At 56.9% G+C, this 23,429-nt stretch overlaps 1 protein-coding gene across 1 annotated transcript; it reads left to right on the top strand.

Annotated features, from left to right (window-relative positions):
• Positions 1 to 3,672: 3,672 nt before the first annotated feature.
• Positions 3,673 to 21,808, top strand: Cep131 (centrosomal protein 131). Its single transcript, XM_051181847.1, has 26 exons — positions 3,673 to 3,869; positions 5,866 to 6,059; positions 7,436 to 7,530; positions 8,555 to 8,669; positions 8,901 to 9,022; positions 9,782 to 9,895; positions 10,426 to 10,572; positions 12,119 to 12,236; positions 12,694 to 12,810; positions 12,947 to 13,106; positions 13,456 to 13,550; positions 14,018 to 14,204; positions 14,521 to 14,726; positions 15,193 to 15,318; positions 15,510 to 15,635; positions 15,844 to 15,960; positions 17,457 to 17,559; positions 18,015 to 18,216; positions 18,875 to 18,982; positions 19,071 to 19,167; positions 19,530 to 19,604; positions 20,145 to 20,287; positions 20,401 to 20,578; positions 20,656 to 20,819; positions 21,395 to 21,455; positions 21,530 to 21,808. Exons 2-26 carry the CDS (start codon positions 5,883 to 5,885, stop codon positions 21,602 to 21,604), a joined length of 3,228 nt encoding a protein of 1,075 aa, XP_051037804.1. The 5' UTR covers positions 3,673 to 3,869; positions 5,866 to 5,882; the 3' UTR covers positions 21,605 to 21,808.
• The last annotated feature ends 1,621 nt before the right edge of the window (positions 21,809 to 23,429 follow it).

Below are 23,429 nucleotides of genomic sequence, written 5' to 3'. Positions count from 1 at the left end.
TCTTCTTACTCATCAGGAGCACACTTGAAGGACTCTCCTAATAGAGCAGACGTTTTCTCCTTAAGTGTTTGCTGGGATTCTCAGTGTTGTTGCTTTGCCCTCACCCTCAACAGAGACGTTATGGTGACGCCACTCCAAGGTGAGCCGTGAGACATGGCTGGAGAGGCAGCATGCTCCAAGGTGTTGTCCTAAACCCCAGTGGTCTCAGGGTCAGACCCAGGGCCTTGTGTGTACTAGGCAAGTGCTGTCTGTACCACTGAGCAGTGATGAGTTGACAGGAAGCATTTTATGTGCATTGATGTTTGCCTGCAGGTAGGTATGTTCATGTGAGAGAGTCAGATCCCCTAGAACTAGAGTTACAGATAGTTGTGAGTCACTACGTGTGTGCTGGGGGCTCGAACCAGGGTCCTCTGGAAGGGCAGCCAGTGAGTGCTCTTAACCTCTAAGCCGTCTCTCCAGCCCCCATTACGCCTTACAGCTCCTACAGTGTGGCTTTCCCTGAGTCTTCCTGTTGACCCTGGGCTTGCAGGGACAGGGGAAGGCTCATGGCAGCTGCACCACTGGAGTGTCCTTTCCCCAAATAACTGGCGCGTGGGGGCATGCTACTTAAGATCCCTCCCCTCGGGTGAAGGAACGGTAAGAGGCCTGACATCGTGAGGGTCTCCTGTGGCTGATTTGCTCACCACAGCTATGTTCACCAAGACTGGTTTGGGGGAAGGCTTAAACAAGTAAGATAGTTGATAGACCTGCACAAGTAAGGTCCACAACAGCGTCCATACCCTGGAGGTAGAACCTGGGGTGTTTCATGTTCCAGCACAGCCAGCCACACGCCTAGTCAAGTGCTTCTCTGCACCTGTAGGAGTAGTTTGTACTTCCTCAATGATGGTGCTGGAGCTGTCAGTATGTAAGTAAAAAAAAAAAAAAGACTTATAATATGTTGGCTCATACCTCATACTTTACACAGAAATTTAAAGTGAACCATAACCTAAGTAGCAAACACGTCAGCGTGGTGGTTTGCCCCTTCAGTACCAGTTCTCAGAAGGCAGAGACAGGGCTCTCTGAATTTGAAGCCAGCCTGCTCTACATAAGGAGTTCTAGACCAGCCAGGACTGCACAGTAAAACTCTATGGAGGAAAAATAAAATCTTTATCAAAGGGAAAAGGCTTTGAATGTTACAGTTAAGGGGATGGAAAGATGGGCCAAAGGCCGAGAGACAGTATTTTTAGGTCACATGTCTCCTGCAGACTAGTGTGAAAACTTTGTCAAGAACACAGGGGGACCAGTAGGGTGGCCGGGCCGGGGAAGGTATTGCCCCACACACAGCCTGACAAGCAGAATTCAATCCTTGGGACCCACATGGTAGAAGAAGAAAACTGATGCATGGAGGTGTCATCCTTTGACCGCTTACAGCTTTTCTTAGTTGTCAACTTGACCAAATCTGGAATAAACTATGATCCAGAATAGTGGAGGGCACACCTGTGAGGAGAGTTCCTCCTTGGTTTGAAGTGTTGAATCTACTTCTAGTCCAGACCTTTGAGGGAGGAAAACACAGACCTTTAACCCTGATCTTGAGGAGGGAAGCCACAGGCCTTTAATCCGGGCCACACCTGTGGAAGGCTACAAACGGATCTAGGAGAAGGGAGCTTGCTCTTCGCCTGCCTGCCCTCCCTCTGCCAGACTTCATTCCTTCACTGTCACTCTAGCCTTCTTCCTTCAGGACTCCAGCATATACGGAGGACAGCTGAGTCCCACCCAGCCTCCCGGGACTGAGCAACTACCAGACTCTTGGACTTTCCATTCACAGCAGCATCGTTAGATTAGCTGGACTGCAGCCTGTACATTATTCCAATAAATCACGTAGATGTGTGTGTGTAACACACACACACATACAGAGATTCACTCCATAAGCTCTGTGACTCCAGAGAACCCAAACTAAGATACTTCTCATGCTCTCATGTGTATATAGTTTAATAAAACTCTAGAAAACCACCCAAATTACAAAGTACATAAAAGATCTGGACAGACATGAAGGAATCTGGTGACTGCATGGCAGATAAGCACACACATTAATCTTTACCATCTGAGTAGGTAAATGCAACTGCTTGTCTATTAATGCGACTAAAGGAACAGGACCCCAACCACTCCAAGAACTGAGGACATACACACACACACACAGCAGCTGGAGCTTACATGACACTGGCTGTGCTGTGCCTGGAAAACATCTTGGCAGTTTCTTAAATAGCCCTGATTTCTGTGGTAGGAATTCACAGCAGACATGTGAAAATCTGTGTCTATACAAGTCAGTCAGTGAGCGTCTACAGCTGCTCCCATCACATTTACTCAAGCATGGGACAAGCCCTGGGTCATTCTAGAGATGAGTGAGGGAGCATGTTCCCACAGGCTGAAATCCTGAGGAGAGGGACAACGGTGAATCCCGGAGCTTTCCGGTGGGGCCGTAGGAAGACCCTGTGCCTCACCACCAACTAAGCCTCCACAGAGTGCGTGGGGATGGAAGAATGACTATTTCTGAGTGACCCACAAAAGCACGTGACTTTTAATATGCATCAGTCAAAGCATTCTGTTAATTAAAAAAAAAAAAAAAAAAAAAAAAAGCCGTCACTGTTTAAAAGCACGTACCGATCTCGCACAGGACCCAGGTTTTTGTTCCCAGCCCTGGCACGCCATCCTACAACCACCCATTAACTCCAGTTCCAGGATCCAGCCCCCTCAACATGGTGCAGAGACATACATGCAGGCAAAAACTTACACACAATAAATCTTACAAGGGGGAGGGGGGAAGGAAGAGAGAAAAGGCCAGGTGTGGTGGCACTTTGCCTGTAATTCCAGGCTTGGGAGATGTCCCACATCATTTTCAGCTACATAGTGAGTTTGAGGCCACGCTGGGCTACATGAGATCCTTTTTGCTTGTTTGTTTTTTGACAAAGGTTTTCTCTGTGTAGTCCTGGCTGTCCTGGACCTCGCTCTGTGGACCAGGATGACTTCTCCTCTTTCGAAGCTGGAATTAAAGGCGTGTGCCACCACTGCCTTAGACCCCTTCTTAAAACAAAAATGGCTGAGGTTCAGTGGCAGAGCCCTTCTTTAGCTTGTGCATGCCTCTGGGCCACCATCCCAAAAACACACGCGCGAGCGTATAAATTAGTAAACATATGCAGATAATTGTCTTCAAAGCATTTGAGTTCATAAAGTTGATAGTTAACTAATTTCTGTGGGACTGGGCAGCTGAGATTCTGCGTCCGAGCCCTTTGGGCAAAGGAAGGAGAGCCCACAACTGTGCACCTAGCAGCGAGTGTGGCCACCCGGAGACTCCACAAGCTTCCTTAATGCAGTTAGGAAAAAGTGGGAAGAGGCGGCACAGACACCACCTCGTGGTCCTGTCGGGCCTGGGAGGGGACCCAGGATGCCTTGAGAAGCTTGACCAGAAGCCCGGCAACAAGAGGATGGGGGGGGGAGTGGGGGTGGCTGTAGGCTCCACCTCCTCCTGCAGCCCCGCCCCTCCAGGCTCCGCCTCCGTAAGCCCCGCCCCTCGTCCAGCCTCCACTCGCCTTGCTTTAGGCTGCTCCTCCCACGCCGGAACTTACTGGACAGCCTCGCGGCCCAATGAGCTGCACGACGATGAGAGGGCGTCCGGAGAGCCAATCCCAGAGCGGCGCGCGTTGCAAAGGCGGGCCGGCGTGACGGACAGCGGAGGAGGCGCCAGGTTGGTTGCTAGCCGCCGCCACTCGCCCCTGCGGACGCCTCTCTATTGTCACCCACGGCCCAGGCCAGCCCCGTGGGGCCCCGGGAGGCTCTGCAGTCGTGCCCGCCAGGCCGAGCCCACGGGCCCTGCGCCCCAGGCCTGGCCCGCGCAGGTGAGGGCCATCGCGCGGTAAGGGATCGGGCCCTGCAGGAGGATGGCCTGTGCCCGGCCCGGTACCCCTCGCCCCGGGAGATCTGCATGGGGTCCCCTCGGGCGTCCCGGAACCCCTGCCTTAAGTCCCAAGAGGCCTGGGAGATGCGGGTCGCCCGCGGAGGAGAGGAGCGCATCACTGCACAGCTCAAGGGCCCTGCCTCTCGGAGTCAGCTGCCCCCCCGAAGGCCTAGGAGCAGGCTCCTGCCCCTCCGGGTCCTGTGAGCTTGTGGCACGGTTTTGTCCGGGGTGAGGTTGGTCTCCCCAGCCTCCAACCCTCTTCTGGCTTGGAGGTTTCCATGGAGAGGCTGTGTTTACCTCACTGACTGCACGTGGGACAGGGGAAGCCATGTCCACCAGCTCAGGTGCCAGCCAGCCAGCCAGAGTCCAGCTGGATGTGACCAGTGCCAAGAAGGGGAAGGTGTTAGGTTTCACCCACACGGGGGGGGGGTGAGAAATGTCGACTGAGCAGCCTCAGAGCAGGGACACTGCCCCCCACCACACACACCTGGGTTCAGGATCCAAGGCAGCATCACTTTGGACCATGGTGAGTGTATGCACTCGGCCCCTTGGACTCAGCAGGTTGTAATCACTTAGCATTTGCCCTGTGTCCATATCTCTCTCCTCAGTACTCAACACTTAGTGCCTTCCACACGGCTGAGACTTCGTGGTCTCTGTCCTGATGGGCAGTGTGGAGGCAGGGGGATTGCAGATACAGAGGTGTGTTGAGATGCACTGCCTACGTTTGGGGAACAGCAGGAAGGCAGGTTTGGTTAACGATAAGTGGAGTGGCTGCAGAGGACAGGGTCAGATTTGGACCTGGTCAGGTGTTCAGATTTATTCTGTCTGAGGAAGGCGTTTCCCCCAGGGTGTGAGGTGAGCGGAGAGCAAGTTCAGAAGGATTCAGTGGGTGATGAGAGCTTGAGCCCTGGCCAGGTAGGGTTGCTGTACTCCTGCAAGGCGAGGACCCAATGCCTGGGCCAGAGAGAGACCACAGAACACCCTTGAGCTCTGTTCTGTGGCGATGCAGGAACTTTTATGATTCCACACCCTGCTGGAGTAGCTGTTGAGGGATCTCCAGTGTCCAACCTCAAAGTCACATTTCATCCTCAGGATAGCCCAGAAAGATTCACCTTTTTAAATGCAGAGAATGTCCAGAACAGATAGAGTACCTTGGCCTAGGACTGGGCTAAGTGACAAGGCCAGACTCACCCACCATTGCCTGCTGCTACCACCCTCTGGGAGTGCCCACAGGGCCATGCCTCAGATGCTCACTTCCCACCATTCAGAGCCCTGTGTAGGGTTCAGAGTGGTCCTGTCTTCTCATGCTCCTGATTGAGCTCCATCCCTAATTGTGGCTCCCAGAGTTAGGTGGCGGGTAGACCCAGATGTCCAGGGCACGTGATAATGGTTTCTTGTCTTTTCTTTTTTGTCTCTTTTTAAAAAAAATTATGAGGCTGGGCAGGGATGGCACACGCTTTTAATCCCAGCACTTGGAAGGCAGAGGCAGGTGGGTCTCTGCGATTTAGAAGCCAGCCTGATCTGTAGAGTGTTCTAGGACAGCCAGGGCTACACACAGAGAAACCCTGTCTTGGAAAAACAAAGTATTTATGTGTGGGTGTCATATGGCTTGGTGTTGGAGTTACAGACAGTTTCGAACCAATGATATGGGTGCTGGGAATCAAGTTCTGTCCCTCTAGAAGAGCAGCGAGCACTCGTAAGTACCAGGTCACCTCCCTAAGCTCCGTCCCCGTCGTCTTTAGCCACGGTCTCAGGTAGCCCAGGTTGGCTTTGAATATCTGAGAATGGTCTTGAATTTCTGGTCCTCCTGCCTCCGCCTTCTGAGCACCAGTACTACATGCGTACACAATGGTTCCTGGTTCTGTGCCACGCTGGCGATTGGACTAAGCCACGTCCCCAGCCTCTACCGTGGTGTCTGACTGTGCCTTCTTTCTCAGGGCCATCCTGGTCCACCATGAAAGGTTCACGGACCATCAGTGCTACTCCCGAAGGCAGTCCAGAAGGTGTGGACTTGAGTCTGGTTGGCCTCCCTCCACCCATGTCCCAACGCCCCAGCAGCGCCTCTGCCGCCAAGTCGATTGTTCGCTCCATGTCTGTGGCCACGGGCAGTGAGCCGAGAAAAAAGGCATTGGTGAGTGTGGGGGCCAGGGCCATTTTGGGGTGGCATCTGGCCTCTGGGTATCATTTCTCACAAGAGCATCCATCTCAGATCCATGCTCATCCTGTGGGCAGGGGGGACTGGACCTCACGAGCCTAGCAAGCTACCCTGGGGCAAACACATTCTCCTGGTATCTCTTGCTCTGCTTTGCCGTTAGGTGTCATTAGGTTCTTCCAGGGGGTGGACTGGTGGGAGAGTTTCGAGCTTCTGCAGCCTTGCCGAAACTGGGTGGGCGGCAGATAGGCAGGGGTTGGGTCCTTGGGGAAAGCTGCCTTTGGTTCCCCAGCGCGCTTCTGTCACTCAGAAATCCATGAGGTGACCATGAGAGGCCAAGCTGGATTCTTGCCACCCAAAGCTGCTGTCTGCTAGAGAGAAGTCAAGTGCTTTTGGGACCGGGGCTCTGCCTGAGTCTGGGGGGTGACCTTAGCCCTGCAGTTTGAATGGAAGAGCAGCCCACCTGGACAGGCCCTCTCTATCTTCCTAGAGCTGGTCCTGTGACTGGTTGATCTCGCTGGGTTTCTGAAGAGCATCTGCCCTGGGCAGGCCTTTAGATCCCAATAGACTGAGCTTGCCATTAGAGCACACAGCACATATGTGACAGTGGAGTGAGCTAGCTTTGTCTCCAGGATGGGTCCTGCTCCTGGGCTGGTGACATTCACACAGATGGCATTTTAGGCTTTTAGCCCATGACCCTATTTACCTAATGAACACTTCTTCTCCACCTTGATAAACTTCAGTGGGCACAAGACCTAACCCTCACCCCTTTCCTTGGTCCGAAGAACATAAAACGGGAAAGGAAAGGGTTATCCCCGAACCAACTGATGCAGGGTTGACCCTGTGTGTTGAAGTATTCAGCAAGTCCAAACTACTAAAAGTAGGTCAGGCCTTCCAGCGCTTGGAAGGCAGAGGCAGGAGGATCTGTGAGTTCGAGGCCAAGCTGATCTACAGAGTGAGTTCCAGGACAGCCAGGGCTACACAGAGAAACCCTGTCTCGGAAAACCATGGTGGTGGGGAGTGGGTCGGATGTGCAGAGGAGAAATGAGCCTGCAGCTAGGGTACCATAGCCACTCCAGGTCTGCAGATGGCCTCATCTAGGCTCTCAGAGTCTGGGGCCCTGCCCCTGGTACCCACTGATGGTTAGACCTAGCATTGCTTACCAGCCACCCTGTCCTGTTGCCACCCCCCTTAATTGTCCCCATGTGCCACCTTCAGAGCCTCCCAGCTTGTTTGGACCCCAGGACCCTCCTTTATAAACCCCAGTGATTGCTTCAAGGCCTGGCCTGGTGCTGGGCTCCTGGCACGTGTCCAAGGTCTTCTCTACTAACTAGGCTCCGTTTTCCACTCGGCAGGAGGCTGCAGGGCCTGGGGGCTCCCGGGCTATCAACAACCTTCGAAGATCTAGCAGCACTACCCAGGTGAACCAGCCATGGACCGGCTCCCCCAGGTAACCCTTCCCGCTAGGCCCATCAGTCATGGTCTTTGCTGGACGGTGGGGTTTGGTGGCCTTCACACTGTTTGGCCTTGGTGTCCCACTCTGTTCTCTTGAGCTAGGAGGGTTAGGGGCAGCTAAGAGCGTTCATTCTGGGTCCTCTCAGGAGGTCCCACCTGCTAGGCGTCAGTATCGGGACATTTCTGAGTCTTTCCTTGGACCCCGTGCCCGTCTTCAACCAGTGTAGCTGTCTTGGAACCTCAGTGCTGGGGAGGCCAGCACAGAGCCAGCCGTGGCCTGCGCCGCTGAGCCGAGAGGGACCAGTGAGGCCCTCTTGCATGAATTGTCCCCAGTGCGACTCGGTCACATACTCACAGGTTCTGAGCCAACAGAGGTGGATCCTAGGATCCACACAGGAGCTGCACTGACAGCAGATGCAGATAGCCTCGGCATCGCGGCGTCCCTCAGGGCCCAAGATGTACTCCGTCAGGTTCAGACCGTGGAGCATGGCGCGCCCCTGGCCGCCCGGGGGAGTTCCTGCCATCTAGCTGTCACCCCTGACTGTCTTGAGCTGATTGCTGTGGTTCTTTGTAGGGGGGTGACAGATGTACCCGTAGCTGGTAGCCACACACCTTAAGGCTTTTGATCCTTAGGCTCTGTGTGACTACCCAGACTCCCCAGGCTTCCAGACCTTTTCCCCTCCACCCCCCCGCACCATCTCTGCCAGGAAGGAATGTAGTTCAGGGTACATTTGTACCTGCTGCCCTCGGAGACCAGAAGAAGGCGTCATATTCTCTGGGAACGGAGTTACAGAGGTTGTGAGCCTCTGTGTGGGTGCTAGAAACCAGGCCTGGTGTCCTGTGCAAGAGCAGAAAGGTGCTCTTGGCCTCTGAGCCAACTCTCCAGCCTCCAAGAAACATTCTTTTAAACTGGGCTTGTACTGGAGCCGTACCCTCCTGTCTTCTGTAAGACGCGGGCCTGTCCTCCTCCCTGACGCCCCTGACGGTTGACTTTGTGTGCTGACCTCTCTTTGACACAGGCCAGCAGAGCCCGGCGACTTCCTGATGCTCTTTGAGGGTGGCACTGGTAGGACAAGGAGGATGGCCAGTCCTAGCAAGGTGCCCAGTGAGAAGGAAGCCTCGTGGAATGTCCTGGTAAGGGCGGTGTGCAGCGGCCATGAGTCCCGGTACCCCTGCCAGGGTCCACCATCTGGTCCCCCCCCCCCCCCGCGCACCCTTCCTGCAAAGAGAGGGTGCTCAGGGAGGGTGGGCTTCTGTCTTGACGCTTGGGGGTTGCAGCTGCTGCCACATGGCATGTAAGAGCCCGTTGTTGGCGTTGCCTGTGTCCCAGTGCCCCAGGCTGAGAAGTGTCCGTGTGATCCACAGGATGACCAGCCTAGGGGCTTTGCTCTGCCAGCCAGTGCCCAGAGCCCCAGCACCCTCGACTCTGCCTTGGGCCCACGGAGGAAGGAGTGCACCCTGGCACCCAGCTTCACTGTTAACAACAGGTACCATTCCACGACGCTCCTGGTCCAGGAGCGCTTTTGTCTTTTATGCGGCTGGATACAGCTCCTCTGTAATGAGTGGAGAAGTTAGTGGCTGAATGAATGGCCTTCCCCTCAGCTTAAAGAGGGGCTATAAGGTGGCCACTGTTTAAGGGCAGCGGCTGTGCTCAGGCCCAGCAGGCTTTCTGGGATGCCCCTTCTCCCTTGGCCACCTTTCCTTCGAGAGGCCTGAGTCACCCAGCTGTGCCTTGTGGAAATTTCAGGTCCAGGAGGCTCCCTCAGGGCTGGCTGTACCTGACTTGGAAGGTTCATCAGATTTGGGGAGGTGGGACTGTGTCTCCCTGGGGCTCCCAACCTGCCTGCCAAGGAAGGGTGAGCCTGTGTCAGAGCTGTGCTTGTCACTCTTGGGGTCATGCTCACCAGGGACATGACAGACCAAGGTATGTCTGAGAGCAGTGTCCGAGATGGCAGGTCCTGTTGCGATGGCCTCCCTGATAGACAGGAGAAGCCACACTCGAGGCCTCCTCCAAAGCAAGTGTGCGACCCCCTGACCTTGGGAGTCAGAGGACCCTATCCACCTCCTTTGGGTGCAAGAAAGGGTTTTTCTAACCCAGAAAAGGCTTGGCCACTGGGGTGCGGGCCATGGGGTTCTGGAGGTGCGTGATCGCTGTCACAGGTTGTGCCGAGGGTCTTTACGTGAGCGTGTGCCACAAGCAGCCCGACTGTGTCCTCCAGACTGACCCCTCCCTGCCTCTCTGACAGGAGCAACAAAGGAGCCGTGGGCAACTGTGTCACCACCATGGTGCATAACCACTATGCCTCCTTGAAGAAGGCGTCACCTCCCAAGAGCTCCAACCAGACAGCCCCCTCCCTCAAGTAAGTAAGACCCTGCTTGCGTGCACACAGGAAGATCTGGCGGGGGGGGGGGCAGGTGGGTTGTGCAGGGTAAGCATGTGAGGTGCTGGCCCTGTGACAGGGCTCTTGGTTCTTAGTGATGTTGCCGTTCCCACTTGGGCTAAGGCAGCTCCCTGGGGAGAATAAGCAGCTGACTGGGGAAGCTCAGGTCTCTGCCCTGGAAGGAAGCGCCTGCCCACATACAGAACCACAGGTGCCACAGTTTGGGGGTGACCGAGCAGCAGAGAAGCCCTGTACCCTTGAGTCCTTCTGGTTCTGGACTCCTGTACTGAGAAGCTCTTCCTGTTTTTAAATGTACAGTGCATCTTCCCCGGGTGGCAGTCAATGGGACTTGGCCATGCAGGTAGTTCTGGGGACCAGCAAGGTGGAGCCAGAGGGCCAACTTTGCACCGTGGCCTGTGTGTGGGTCTCCTCCAGTCTTGGAGCCATGGACGGCTCAGGGACCCTGCCCAGAGCTGGGGACAGAGCTAGGATTCTTTTTGTCCTGTCAGCAACATCATCAAGGCCGCAGCTCATGAGAGCACAGAGGGCGGAGACTTTGGGAAGCCTCGCAAGAACTTCTCTGGTGGCGGTCACTCCACCCGGGGCACCACCGGCCAGCTGAGGCGGAAGGAGGTGACTGAGGAGGAAGCTGAGAGGTGACTGCTCACAGGGAGGAGGAGGGGACAAGGGGCTTGGGACCTGTGACTCCAACGATGAGAGTTCCCACTGAATAGTTGGTTAGTGTATAAAATGCAAAGACAAAATGGGTATATGGGGGGGAGGGGGCTGTGGTTGCTTGGGGCTTGCCAGGAACCAACCAGGGTGCCACAGGGATTGTTTTTAGGGCGATGGGAATGTTCTAGAATTGGATTGTGCTGATGGATGCACAAGCCTGTAAATTTGCTTTAAAAAGCATTGAATTGTACGCCACAAATGGGAGGGTTTTATAGTACGGTAATTACACCTCAGTAAAACTGGTAATTAAAAACACATTTAGCAGAAAGAAGATAAAAGACTAAGGAGAACAGGACACCTGCCTGTGGGGCTGTCCTTGACAGTGCCCTCTGGGGCTACAGGGTGGGCGCAGGCAGAACATTCCGTAGCTACCATGGTGGCTCCTTGCCAGGCCCCCTCAGTGGGTAGACAGCTGTATCAGAGCCTCCCTAGCTCCACCCAGACCACCCACCTAGCGTGTGACTCAAGACTGAGTGTAGGGCAGAGGTCCTGCAAGCAGGCAAGGGGGGGGAGGCCAGGAGCCATCAGCTCCCCAGAGCCCCGTCTTGGTCCCTCTGTGGATGGGCCTCATCCCAGAGCCAGGCTCCTGTGGCAGGCAGCTCCAAGCACTTGGACCTCTGCTATCATCCTTGGCAAATGGGTCCACTCATGGCCCTTCTGGTCAGTTCTTGTTTAATCGGCTTTATTTTATTTTATTTTATTTTACAGTACTGGGATGGGACCCAGCGGCTTGCATATGCTCAGCAGGAGCTATACCGCTGGGCTTCACCCCCAGCCGGTCGGGTTTAGCTTTAAAATGTACCCACTTGACAAATGTATATGGTGGTACGTGTTTGCATTCCCAGCATTTTGGTGGTAGAGGAGAATAAGGAGTTCAGGGTTATCCAGCTGTGTGGTGAATACAGGAGACCGTCTCAAACACAAGTAACTGAGTAGGTTACTTTAATCCCAGCTCTCAGGAGGCAGAAGAGGAGGATTTCTGTGAGTTCAAGGCCAGCCCGGGCTACATAGGGAGACACTGTCTTAAAAAATAAACAGCACTGAAAATAATTAGACTATTTCAACTTCCCTCAATTCTCTCAGCCCACACCGACCTCAGGGCCGGCCGCTGGCCTGTTTGTTTCGTGTGCTTAGCACGGCTTGCTGGTGCTTGCCCTTGCTCCCGAGCAGTACCCTGCTGCCTGGGAGCATCACCGTTCAGTCTGTGGTCAGTTGTCATTGGCCATTTACAACTTCTGATGACTAAGCACAACGCCATCCAAATCTGCTGTAGACGGACATTGCATTCCCCTGGGTAACTTAGATTTTAAAGGAGTCCAGAAGGGCTGACCTTCCATCTCATAGCCTGGTGGGAAGGGGCTGTGTGTAACCCTTTCTTCCCATCTGGACACTGGACTAACAGGTTCTCGTTCTAGGGCACAGGGATGTGGGGGCCCCTTCTGGTCCTGAATCTGGTTCTTTGGACAGGTTTATCCACCAGGTAAACCAGGCTGCAGTCACCATCCAACGCTGGTACCGCCGCCAGGTACAGAGGCGCCGGGCGGGAGTGGCAAGCCTTCAGCACCTGCTGGAGTGCAAGCGAGAGGTGAGTGCGATTGTGGAAGCCAATCTAAGCTCACCCGAGGACTGGACATTCAATCCTTGGGGCTCACGGTGCACGGTGGAATTGAGACAAATCCAATAGAGTCAGGTGTGGGGTTACTCGGAGGTGCAAACCCCTTCTGTGGGCCTTGCCTGGTTCTTGAAGTTGTTGAGGTTGGTGTGTCGGGAGGCCAGCCATTGCCAGGATGACACCCTGAGCAAGCTCCTGGCTAAGTGCTACAGAGCTGTCAACTTCTGCTATGCCTCCCTGCATCTCAGGGTGAGGCTGGCTCTCTTTTGAGCCAAGGCGGCAGGTCCAGTGTCCTAGGGATCTCATCTCTTCTCTGCCAGTGAACTCTGCACATTCCCATGACTCTCGGGGTCCTACGGAGACCTCCCAGCTGGTTCCCAGCTGTCATATTTCAATTCTGTAAATTTCGTGGCTTTGGCCTCCCTGGCAGGGGCAGAGGCAACGGCTGGGTAGTGAGAACCTTCTGGACCTGCACCGGCAGGAGGAGGCAGCAAGGAAGAAGGCCCGGGAGGAGAAGGCTCGCAGGGCCAGGCAGGCAGCCATTCAGGTACTGGGTACCCCAGGCAGCGTCCATTCTGGGTTACACCAATGCCTGGGAGCACCGAGCCTCAGGGCAGCTGGGCTGCAGACGGGTAAGGGCACATGCTGCTTTAGGCGGCCGCTCAGAGATGCTCCTCTCTCAGGAACTGCAGCAGAAACGAGCCCAGAAGGCAGCCGGGGCTGATCACAGGCTGCCTAAGGACAGACCAGAGACCAGAGCACCGGGGCAGCCTCGACCCACGCAGGAGCCACCCCTGATGGCAGGCAGCGGCCCCCACCAGGCCCTCAAGGCCAACAATGGTAGTGAGTGGGGTGGTCCCCAGTCTGCCTGGCTGACTCTGGGAGGCCTGCGGTGGGAAGGAACTGCGCACTCTGCCGGCTTCGGTCCTTGTGCTGTGGCCAGGCTTGGAGACTCCTGCCTGGGTCACTTGTGGCACTGGAGTTGGGTGTCCAGGCCACGACAGATGGTCCTGGCTGTGGAACCTGTGCAGCTGAGGCCCAGCACTAGGGGGTCCTGCTTGGTCCCCTCGGCTTTATAGCCTGGAAGAGCAGGGAGGGGACCCTCGATGCCTCTCTGAGCTTCTACCTGGCTCCTGCCTGGGGCACCTCCACATTCAGGCCCCGGGAGGGACGACACTGTTGTGTTTTACAGGCGTCAGCATCTACCCCGCAGGCCCTGGAGACCCCTGCCCTCCTGCCTCTGAGTCATTCCCAGAGCCCCAGCAGCCTTCAGAGGACAAGCCACAGGTCTGGACAGGGCACCCTTTCCCCTCTGATTTTGGCTTTGGGGCATGTCCATGCCTGGGTGGCCTAAGCTCTCTTCAGCTTTGGGGTCCCCTGTGTCCTGAAAGAATACCCACAGCGAGACAGCAGCCTGGTGATCTCGCTGGGGTGAGGTCTCAGAACTGCTCTGGAATCCTGCTGGGCGTTCACGTTCTCCACGGGAGGGAGGATTCCTGTGTCCCCTCTCCATGAAAGAACAACTAGACGTTCAAAGGGGACAGCAGGACCACAGGGCTGCTCAGTGTGAGACCGGGCAGGGGCCCTTCTCCCCGAGGATGGCATCTTGAGATGTGTGCCAAGCGGTAGATGCGCTGACCCTTGGAGATGGGTACAGAGGCCCCTGCACAGCAGCACTGGGTGGGCCTAGTACATGAGGAGCATCTCAGTCACCACCAGCCTTGCTGATCTCCCTCGCTGCCTGTCTGCTGTAGGACATCCATTCCCGGGATGCAGCAGGAGAGGACTCGGAAGTGCTGGGATCTACCAGGGGCAAGGCCAGGGCCAGGGCAACCCTAGATGAGCTGCTAGACACCCTGAAGCTACTGGAAGAGGAGCCTGAGCCGCTGCCCCGCCCCAAGACCTATCACAAAGACAGATATGCTTGGATCGAGGAGGCGAGTCGGCACTTGGCACTGATAAGCACCTGCATAGGTTGGGAGGCGTCCATAGGATCAGGGAGGCTGGTGGCCCCACATTCCCGCTTTAGGCGAGACCCTGACAAGGGTCCTTCTCCCGTCCCGTCCCGTCCTGGAGGTTGAGACACAGTGACCCGTGAGGGCTCACAGCTCCCTTGCTTCAGTAATGTCTTCAAAGGTCTGAGCAGCAGGAGGCCCTTCTTCCAGGCATGGTTACTACCACCCACCTCACCGTCCGTCCCCCCATCCCCCCTCCCCTCCGTCCCCCGTACCCCCAAGTCCTCAGGCTTCCCTGACAGCCTCCAATGCCGTGCCGCTGCAGGAGGAAGACACCAACTCCCTGACAGCTGACAACCTGGAGAAGTTTGGGAAGCTGAGTGCACCCCCAGGCCCACCCGATGATGGGACTCTGCTCTCGGAGGCAAAGCTGCAAAGCATCATGAGCTTCCTGGATGAGATGGAGAAGTCAGGACAGGACCGGCCAACACCCCAGCTGGAGCGGGAGGTAGTCAGCCGCCAGGCCCCAGGTGGCTCCCCGTGGGAAGTGACCACCTGCACAGCCCTCATACAGCAAGGAGTCCCACTCCTGAGTTCTGAGCAGGTGAAGGCTGCCATGACCCACTCTAGGCTCCTGTCTAGACGGGGCGCCCTCTCCAGGTGAATGGAGCTGGCATCCCTGGGCTCTGGTCTCCTTGGGCTGTCTTTCCTGAGTGAACAAGATTGACCACGATGGGTGGAGTGTGATGTCTTGTTTTCATGGGGGCAGGAAGGTCAGGAGTGGGGATGTCTGATGATCTGTGTTAGAGTTGTCAAGGCCATAGCCCTCCTTCTGCACTGAATAACAAATGGGCTGACTTGTGATCCACCGCCCCTTAACCAGGAGGCATCTAGTGACTCCCCATGGAGGGTGGGTATCAGATGGGCGGTAGGTAGCTGCTGGGTGGCCTGCCTGAGGCTTGTCATATCCTTAGAGCCTGGTGCTGGAGGCAGGCCCAAGACCCCTGGAGCTGGGGCCGGAGGGGAGTGCATCCATGATGCGGCTGAAGTTGGAGGTGGAGGAGAAGAGGCAGGCCATGGTTCTACTGCAGAGAGCTCTGGTGAGGCCCTCAGCCACGCCCCACCCTCAGCCACGCCCCATGGGATGGGGCCTGACAGCATCCTACTGAACAGGCCTGAGCTGTCCTCATCCCCAAGGCTACGTCATTGTCTTCTTTCCCACATAGCCAGCCCTGCGTCTCGGGTAGGGACCCCAGTGCCAGTACCCCTGTCTGTACCGTACCCCCTGCAGGCTCAGCAGCGGGACCTCACCATTCGACGCGTCAAGGAGACGGAGAAAGAGCTGAGCCGGCAGCTGCGACAGCAGAAGGAGCACTATGAGACCACCATTCAACGGCACTTGTCCTTTATTGACCAGGTGACGAAGCTCTGGGCGGCTGTGTGTGGGGAGAGGAGTCCATCTGCGGACACAGGCTTGGTGACACCGTCCCTCCATTGGGGTCCAGCGCTGGCTGCGGGCCCACTGTGGCCCGGGCCCCAGGGTAGTTCTCCAGCTGGCTGTCGTAGTGGGGGTGCCTTGGGGTGGGCGTCAGAGCCTCACCCCACCCCACCCCACCCCACCCCAGCTGATTGAAGACAAGAAGATCCTGAGTGAGAAGTGCGAGGCAGTGGTAGCTGAGCTGAAGCAGGGGGACCAGCGGTGTCGGGAGCGCGTGGCCCAGATGCAGGAGCAGCATGAGCTGGTGAGCTCCCTGGCTGATACTGGCTGTGAACGGGTTGCTGGGGCCCAGGGCATCGCGGCCTGAGGATGCAGGTTTAGGGGGCCTGGTGAAAAAAATTGCCAGCCCCTTTTCCTTGGCTCCTTTCCTTCTTGAGATTTTTGTTCATTTAGACAGGGTTTCTCTGGGTAGGAGTTCTGGTGTCCTGGAACTTGCTCTGTAGACCAGGCTGGCCTTGAACTCACAGAGATCCATCTGCCTCTGCCTCTCGAGTGCTGGGATCAAAGGCATGCACCACCATATCAGCTTCTTTTTTTTTTTTTTTTTTAAACTTTTTGGTGCCTTTCCCTCTTCCTGAACTGTATCCTGAGGTGTGGGCTGCCACATCCCAGGTAAGCATGCACAGCCTACCTGGCCCTTCTCACAGGACACTGGTCATGGGCCCAGGAGTCCAGAATGGCCCACTCCAGTGAATTCCTGAGTAACAGAACCTGTTTATCGTCTATGTACCAGGCACCTCAGCTCCCACCTGAGTGGCCAGCAGAAGCTGGTTAAAAGTCTGACTCAGCCACCTGACTGTGCTCCTCCCCCAGAGCATAGACCTGGCATCTCTGAAGCCACCTAGACTGGAGTCCAGACCCAAGTGAGAGAGACCCCAAAGTCCACAGCCCACAGCCAGGGTTGGAGACTGCAGCTCTCGGGTGCAGCCTCGGGAACAGAGTTGTTGCTCCAGGCCATCCCCGACAGCCCAAGCGAGCCTCCCCCCACCCTTGATCCCTGTAGACCTAAGGTGCCGAGGAGATCTGCAAGTGTGAGTGTAGCTTCTCCAGGCAGAGCCCGGCTCTCTTCATAGTGGAGGTGTATAAATAAGGTCTCGTAGCTTTTTAGTCACATCGTTGAGCGTGGAAGGTTTAATAATTTATTTCTGGCCTGGGCACCTGTGGCGCACACCTTTAATCCCAGCCTGGTCTACAGAGGGAGTTCCAGGACAGCCAAGGCTGGGGAGGTGGGGGGGGGGGGAGAAATTCTTTCTGTAAGTGTGGTTGTAAGGTGAATATATATGAAGGCTATTGCCTAGATTTAGGGACAAGAGAATTGCTAAGATGAGGTTATAATCCATTTATGCCTTTAATTCCCTTACTGCCTTGAACATTTTTGTTGTTTAAGACATTTTGTCTCTAAGAAAACATGCAGTGTCCCTGAGTTGAGGTTTTGTCGATGCCGTCTGTCCGCAGGAAAGGCACAGGTTGGGGGGCTTCTCTTCTCTCCCATGCCCCCTTCATTCATGTGGCCTGAGTTCCAGTGGAGGGTGGCATCCCTTTTGGCGATGACACCTCTACAAGCCGGTGGCTGTGGCCACCCTACCTAGTGCCTCAGGCTGGAATGCATGTTGGTAGGGTGGCCCCGTCCCCACCCCTGGGGAGAGGAGGGAGCTCTGCAGGGTACAGGCCCAGGAGGTGGCGAGGGGACAGGAGACTCAGGATGACCCTTTCATCTCTGCATTCCCACGACTTGCCCAGGAGATTAAGAAGCTCAAAGAACTCATGAGCGCCACTGAGAAAATCCGTCGCGAGAAGTGGATCAGTGAGAAAACCAAAAAGATCAAGGAAATCACGGTCAGAGGTAGGAGCCTTGGCGCCCTGGCGGTAGCTGGGGACACGGGCGAAGCCCCGGGGAAGGCTTCCTGCGGCAGGCAGCTGCTGGCTCCCAGTGACGGAAGCCTGAGAGGGAGAAGGTGCCTGGCATGCAGGGTCACACTGCAGACACCAGAGACCAAGTGCCAGGCCCCCTAAGCCGACAGAGTTGGTGTGTGAAGGGGCCGCGGGCATAGGTGGTTACCGCAGGTCCTCTCCCTCCAGGGTCCTGGGCACTGCGCCATTGGGAGGCACACCAAGGGGCTGGGTGGCCGTGTGTCCCACAGGTTAGAAAAGCCGCTGTGTCTGATGGTGTCTCCAGGACACTCCTGGAGCTCGGCCTCTTCTCTCGCCATCGTTTATTAGGCTTGCTGTGCTTTGGGGCAGCGGCTGGATGGGAGGGGCCCCGCGGCCCTGTCTCTAGTTTAACCCCTGTCCCCACAGGTCTGGAGCCAGAGATCCAGAAACTCATTGCCAAGCACAAGCAAGAGGTGAGGAGGCTCAGGGGCCTGCACGAGGCTGAGCTGCAGCAGCGTGATGAACAGGCCGCACAGCGCCACCTGCGTCAGGCGGAAGAGCTTCGGGAACACCTAGAGCGAGAGAAGGAGGCGCTGGGCAAGCAGGAGCGCGAGCGCGCCCAGCAGCGGTAGGAGGCACTGGAGGCCGGGGTCTTAGAGCAGCCCCGGGCTTCCCCTGGAACGGTAGCCGCCTGTGTGGGGCTTGTGCGCTCCACCTGCCAGGCCAGTGCAGTGAGAGACCCTTGTGGGGTCACATGGCATTGCTGTTCCAGTGCTCAGGTGTCCAGACTCGTTAAGCTGGGCCTACAGTCATGTGTAGGCTGCTCTGCTGTGGAGGAGGACAGCATCATTCATTCCCTCCGCTCTAGGGTTCACCACTCTTACGGTATGGCCAGGCTGTGATGTCAGAGCCTGGGGCTTGGTGGCCAAGGGACACACACGGGATTGCCCAGGCTCCCGCAGCCAGCATCAGTCCCTCCTTCACCACCGGTGCCTCCAGGCAGGGTTCTCTTTATGTGACCCACTGTGCTGCCCCTCAGGAAGGACAAGGGTACCAGCCATGGCGGGAGCTTGCTCGAGCCACAGAAGCAGGTGCCTGGCTCTCACCTGAGAGTGGGCCTAAGCGGAGGAGAGAGGCCGGTGTGAGGACACACCGAGCCACAGACTCAGCTGAGCTGAGGCCATTTCACAGCCGAAGGAGGCTGCCGCCCACCAACAGCAGAGGGTCCCCGGGAGCCGGTGTGGCCACCCGACGCGGCGGAAGCCACCACCCTTACCGTCTTGCAGGTTTGAGCAGCACCTGGAGCAGGAGCACCGGGCCCTGGAACAGCAGCGGCGGCGACTCTACAACGAGGTGGCCGAAGAGAAGGAGCGGCTGGGCCAGCAGGCAGCCAGGTGACTGAGGGCTGCCCTCCTCACAGTGACCCACCCCCCACCCCGGCCGGCCCCGCTCGCTCGCTCACAGCCACCCGCTGGCCCGCAGGCAGCGGGCAGAGCTGGAGGAGAGCAGTACCATGCTCACTCGAACCCTGAGAGCCGAGTTTGAGAAGAGCCGGGAGGAGCAAGAGCAGAGGCACCAGGTTGGCGTGCCGCACCCCCCATCCCACACCCCTCACCCCCATCCCCCACCCCCCATAACCCCATCCCCCACCCCCATCCCCACACACCCCACCCCCATCCCCCACCCCCCATAACCCCACCCCACACCCCCAACCTTACACACCCCACCCCCATCCCCCACCCCTATAACCCCATCCCCCACACCCATCCCCACACCCATCCCCCACCCCTCCCCACACACCCCACCCCCATCCCCACACACCCCACCCCCATCCCCCACCCCCCGGGATGCTGGCTGACTCTACCCTCTGCTGGGGGAGCCTGACCCCTGGACAGGGTGGGCGGGGCCCTGGAGTGGCTGCTCACGGCCTGTCCCCTCCAGACCGAGCTGAAAGCGCTGAAGGAGCAGCTGGAAGCTGAGAGACAGGCGTGGGTGGCCAGCTGTGCCAAGAAGGAGGTAGGAACAGCCAGGGTGGGCTGCTGTTCGGGGCTCTTGGGCGTTTGCTTCTGGGACTCACCTGTAGCTGCTTTTGGGGTTTGGGGTCCATCCCCAGCTGTGCCCTGGAATTAGAACAGGAGGGAATGGGATTGGACAGGCCCTGGAGGCCTGAGAGGATCTCCTGCCCGCGCCCTGGGTCTCAGCTCTGAGTCAGCTAAGACCTAGAACCTGAGGGAGGCCCCTTGGCCCCAGGGCAGAGTTGCCATTTTGGCTTGGCCTGTCTAGCAGTATTTGATTGTCTTGGGCTGTAGTTCTCTGAGAGATGAAGAGCCTGTTAGTTACAGAGGTGACCTCCTTAACCAAGGCCATCCCATCCCTCTGTGCTCACAAGAGGCCCTGTGGGAGCCTGGGCAGGCCAGAGCCCTTCACCCTGGCCTATGCATCTCCCTATGCTACGTCTCGAGGCCAGGACAGTTCCCCAGAGCCCACAGGGCTAGTCCCTGCCACTGTCTCTAGCTTCTCCTACCCCCTGTCCTCTGACTGTGGTGTGTCCTACAGGAAGCGTGGCTGCTGACCAGGGAACGGGAACTCAAGGAGGAGATCCGAAAAGGCCGAGACCAGGAGATCGAGATGGTCATCCACCGATTGGAGGCGGATATGACACTGGCTAAGGAGGAGAGCGAGAGGGCGGCCGAGAGCCGGTGAGCTGCCCCCTGCCTTTGGTTCCGCAGATGGGGAGGGCCCAGCGCAGAGGCCAGAGGCCGCGGGAGCAGCAGCTGTCCGTCTTCACCCGCCACCCGCCTCTGCCTGCCAGCGTGAAGCGTGTGCGGGACAAGTATGAACTGGAGCTCTCCGAGCTGGAGCAGTCGGAGCGGAAGCTTCAGGAGCGGTGCACAGAGCTGAAAGGGCGCCTCGGGGAGGCCGAGGGGGAGAAGGGGCGCCTGCAGTCCCTGGTTCGGCAGAAGGAGAAGGAACTGGAAGACGTGCGGTTGGTGAGCGTCCCCAGACCCTTCCCGCGTGGGAGCCCCCCTTAACTGTCAGCCTGCTCACAGCCTCCCCTGCTGCGCAGGCAAACACACAGATGTGCAGTGAGCGGGCCAGCCTGGCCCAGGTGGTCCGACAGGAGTTTGCAGACCAGCTGGCGGCCTCCCAGGAGGAGAACCAGAGGGTGAAGGCGGAGCTTGCTGAGCTGCGTGCCCGCCAGCAGGTGGAGCTAGATGAGGTGCATCGGAGGTGGGTGGCCAGGGCCCCAGGTGGGGGCAGGGGTGGCGGCATGCACCCTTCTTTGTCTCCCAGACAATGCAGACACTGCAGGCTCACGGGCCCCAGCTTTGTGCTCAGGAAGACTGGGCCTTCCCCCCTGGGTGTCACTTAGTTCTGGAGCACTGAGTGTCCCATCAGGGCTGGTGAGGACCCACAGGTGTTTCTCCAAGGAGGCGGGCCAGGACCCTGGCTGGAGCAGGTGTTGTTCAGCAGAGGGCCAGCTTCGGGGAGGGTGACAGTGAGCGTGCGGAATCGCAGTCCTTCCTGAGGGGAGGCTGCCCACCTGGGGCTAAGAGAGAAAGCAAACTCCTGAAGTGACTTCTCACCTGTCTGTCTGTCTGTCTGTCTGCACAGCACGGTGCCCAACCCCCTCCCCTCCCTTCCAAGAGCCACTTTAGCTTCTGGTTCTCAGGGAGACAGTGGCCTAGGGCCAGCTGCTCAGGTCAGGGTCAGCAGGGCTGAGGCCAGGTGGTAGGAGGCTGCCCTCAGGCTGACCTGGGACCGAAGTTGGGGGCTGCGCAGACGCCCACTGCACTCCACCGCAGGGTGAAGACAGCTCTCGCGCGGAAGGAGGAGGCCGTGAACAGTCTCCGAAAGCAGCACGAGGTGGGTCCCTCTGTGTGTCCGTGAGGGTCTTGCCTGGGTGGGGGCGTCTGGGGCCTGACTGAAATGTGATGCAGGCCGCCGTGAAGCGGGCGGACCACCTAGAGGAGCTGCTGGAGCAACACAGACGGCCATCTTTAAACGCTAAATGACATCATCGTCGGGATGAGAACCCTGCAGCTGGGGTCCAGGTCCCATCCCAAGGCCAGGGCTAAGGGCAGGGCAGCAGCTGGAGTGAGAGGCACCCCACCCTCATGGAACCCCAACGCTCAGGACATTACTGTCAGCATGCCTGCGGCTGGTTTATAGTAAAATGAGTTAGTTTTATTGTTTTTTTAAAAAAATGTTTCATGTCACCTGCCTGTCTTTCTCTACTGTGTTGGGTTGGGGGCACAGGGAGCTGGAGACCACAGGGAGCCCCGTTTCATGGCCATAGATTAGCTCCGACACTGTCTATGATGACAGGGAAGCGACCCTCTGCTCTCAGTCCCAGTCCCCCGCAGACAGTGGCCGTTTGTTCCGACCTTGGCCTCCCCAGAGTACAGTGGACTCACCGCCTGCCCGGAAGGAGCCGTGTCTCTAGCCCAGTCCAGAAACCTCAGCTTCTTCTTTTTTTAATACTTATTCATTCGTTTAAAAAGTTTACATGTCAGCACTCGGGAGGCAGAGGCAGGAGGATCTCTGTGAGTTTGATGCCAGCCTGGTCTACAAGAACTAGTTTCAGAACAAAGGCTCCAGAGACACAGAGAAACCCTGTCTAGAAAACAAACAAACAAAAAGTTTGCATGTGTGTGATTTGCCTCCGTGTATGTCTGTGTGTGCCTGATACCTGTGGAGGCCAGAAGAAAGCACAGGGTCCACTTGAACTGGAGTTACAGACAGTTGTGAGCCACCATGAGGGCATTGGGACTCGAACCCAAGAACCTCTCAGTACCTTTACCTCCCTGGGTGGGCTGTTGATACTTCCCGGTCTAGGTGGTCTGTCTGTGCAGATGGGAGGTGAAGGCTGCAGGCTGTAGCCCATACATGGAAGGCAGGATCCTGGAGCGTTGTTCCCCCGTCTCCTAGGAGCTGTGATAAAACAGTGTGGGGAGGAAGGTATTCAACTCACACTTCCACGTCCAAAAGAAGTCAGGGCAGGGACTCAGACAGGGCAGGAACCTGGAGGCAGGAGCTGACGCAGAGGCCGTGGGTGGATGCTGCTCTCTGGCTTGCTCCCCATGGCTTGCTCAGCCTGCTCTCTTACAGAACCCAGGACCACCAGCCCAGGTGTGGAACCCACAGTGGGCTGGGCCCTCCCCCATCAACCACTAATTAAGGAAATGCCCTACAGGCTTGCCTGCAGCCTGATCTTACGGAGGCGTGTTTTTCTCTGTGGAGGTTCCCTCCTCTGCAATGGCTCTGGCTTGTGTGCAGCATGCCTCCTACCATGTAAAGCTGGCCCTCCGACCTCCGCATGTACACTGTTGTGTGCACACAAACACAGCATAAACGTAAAGTAATTGTTGGGGGACACGGCGGTGGGGGGGTCCTTAAGCAGCACAGCGCTTGTAATTCGTGTTCAGAGCGTGGAGGCTGGGGGTGCCCTGAGCAAGCTGGCTGGCTTAGACTACCACACTGGGTAGCTCTGGTTTCAGTGGAGAATTCCTGCATCGAAGAATGGTGTGGGGAGTGATCAGGGAAAGACCCCCATCAACGTCCTGCCTCCACATCCATGCTTGTATGTGCAACCGCACCTCCACACACATGTACCCACACTCGTGTGAATTCATACCCCATACACGGATACATGCAAAAAGAAAAAGAATACTCCAGTTTTCGACTGGAGTGGTTTTCTTTGTTTGTTTTGTTTTGGTTTTTGTTTTTTGGGTTTTTTTTTTTTTTCCAACATCTTATTCCTCAGGGCATTACACACGAACTTTCCTGGAGCAGGCTAGTGCATTGAGTTCTGTCTCTGTGGAAAATGTGACTGTCTTG

This window comes from Phodopus roborovskii, unplaced genomic scaffold, assembly GCF_943737965.1.
Source record: "Phodopus roborovskii unplaced genomic scaffold, PHOROB, whole genome shotgun sequence".
Taxonomy (NCBI): Eukaryota; Metazoa; Chordata; class Mammalia; order Rodentia; family Cricetidae; genus Phodopus; species Phodopus roborovskii.
Note: the sequence above shows the minus strand (reverse complement) of the source record. Positions and strands in the feature narration are given on the sequence as shown.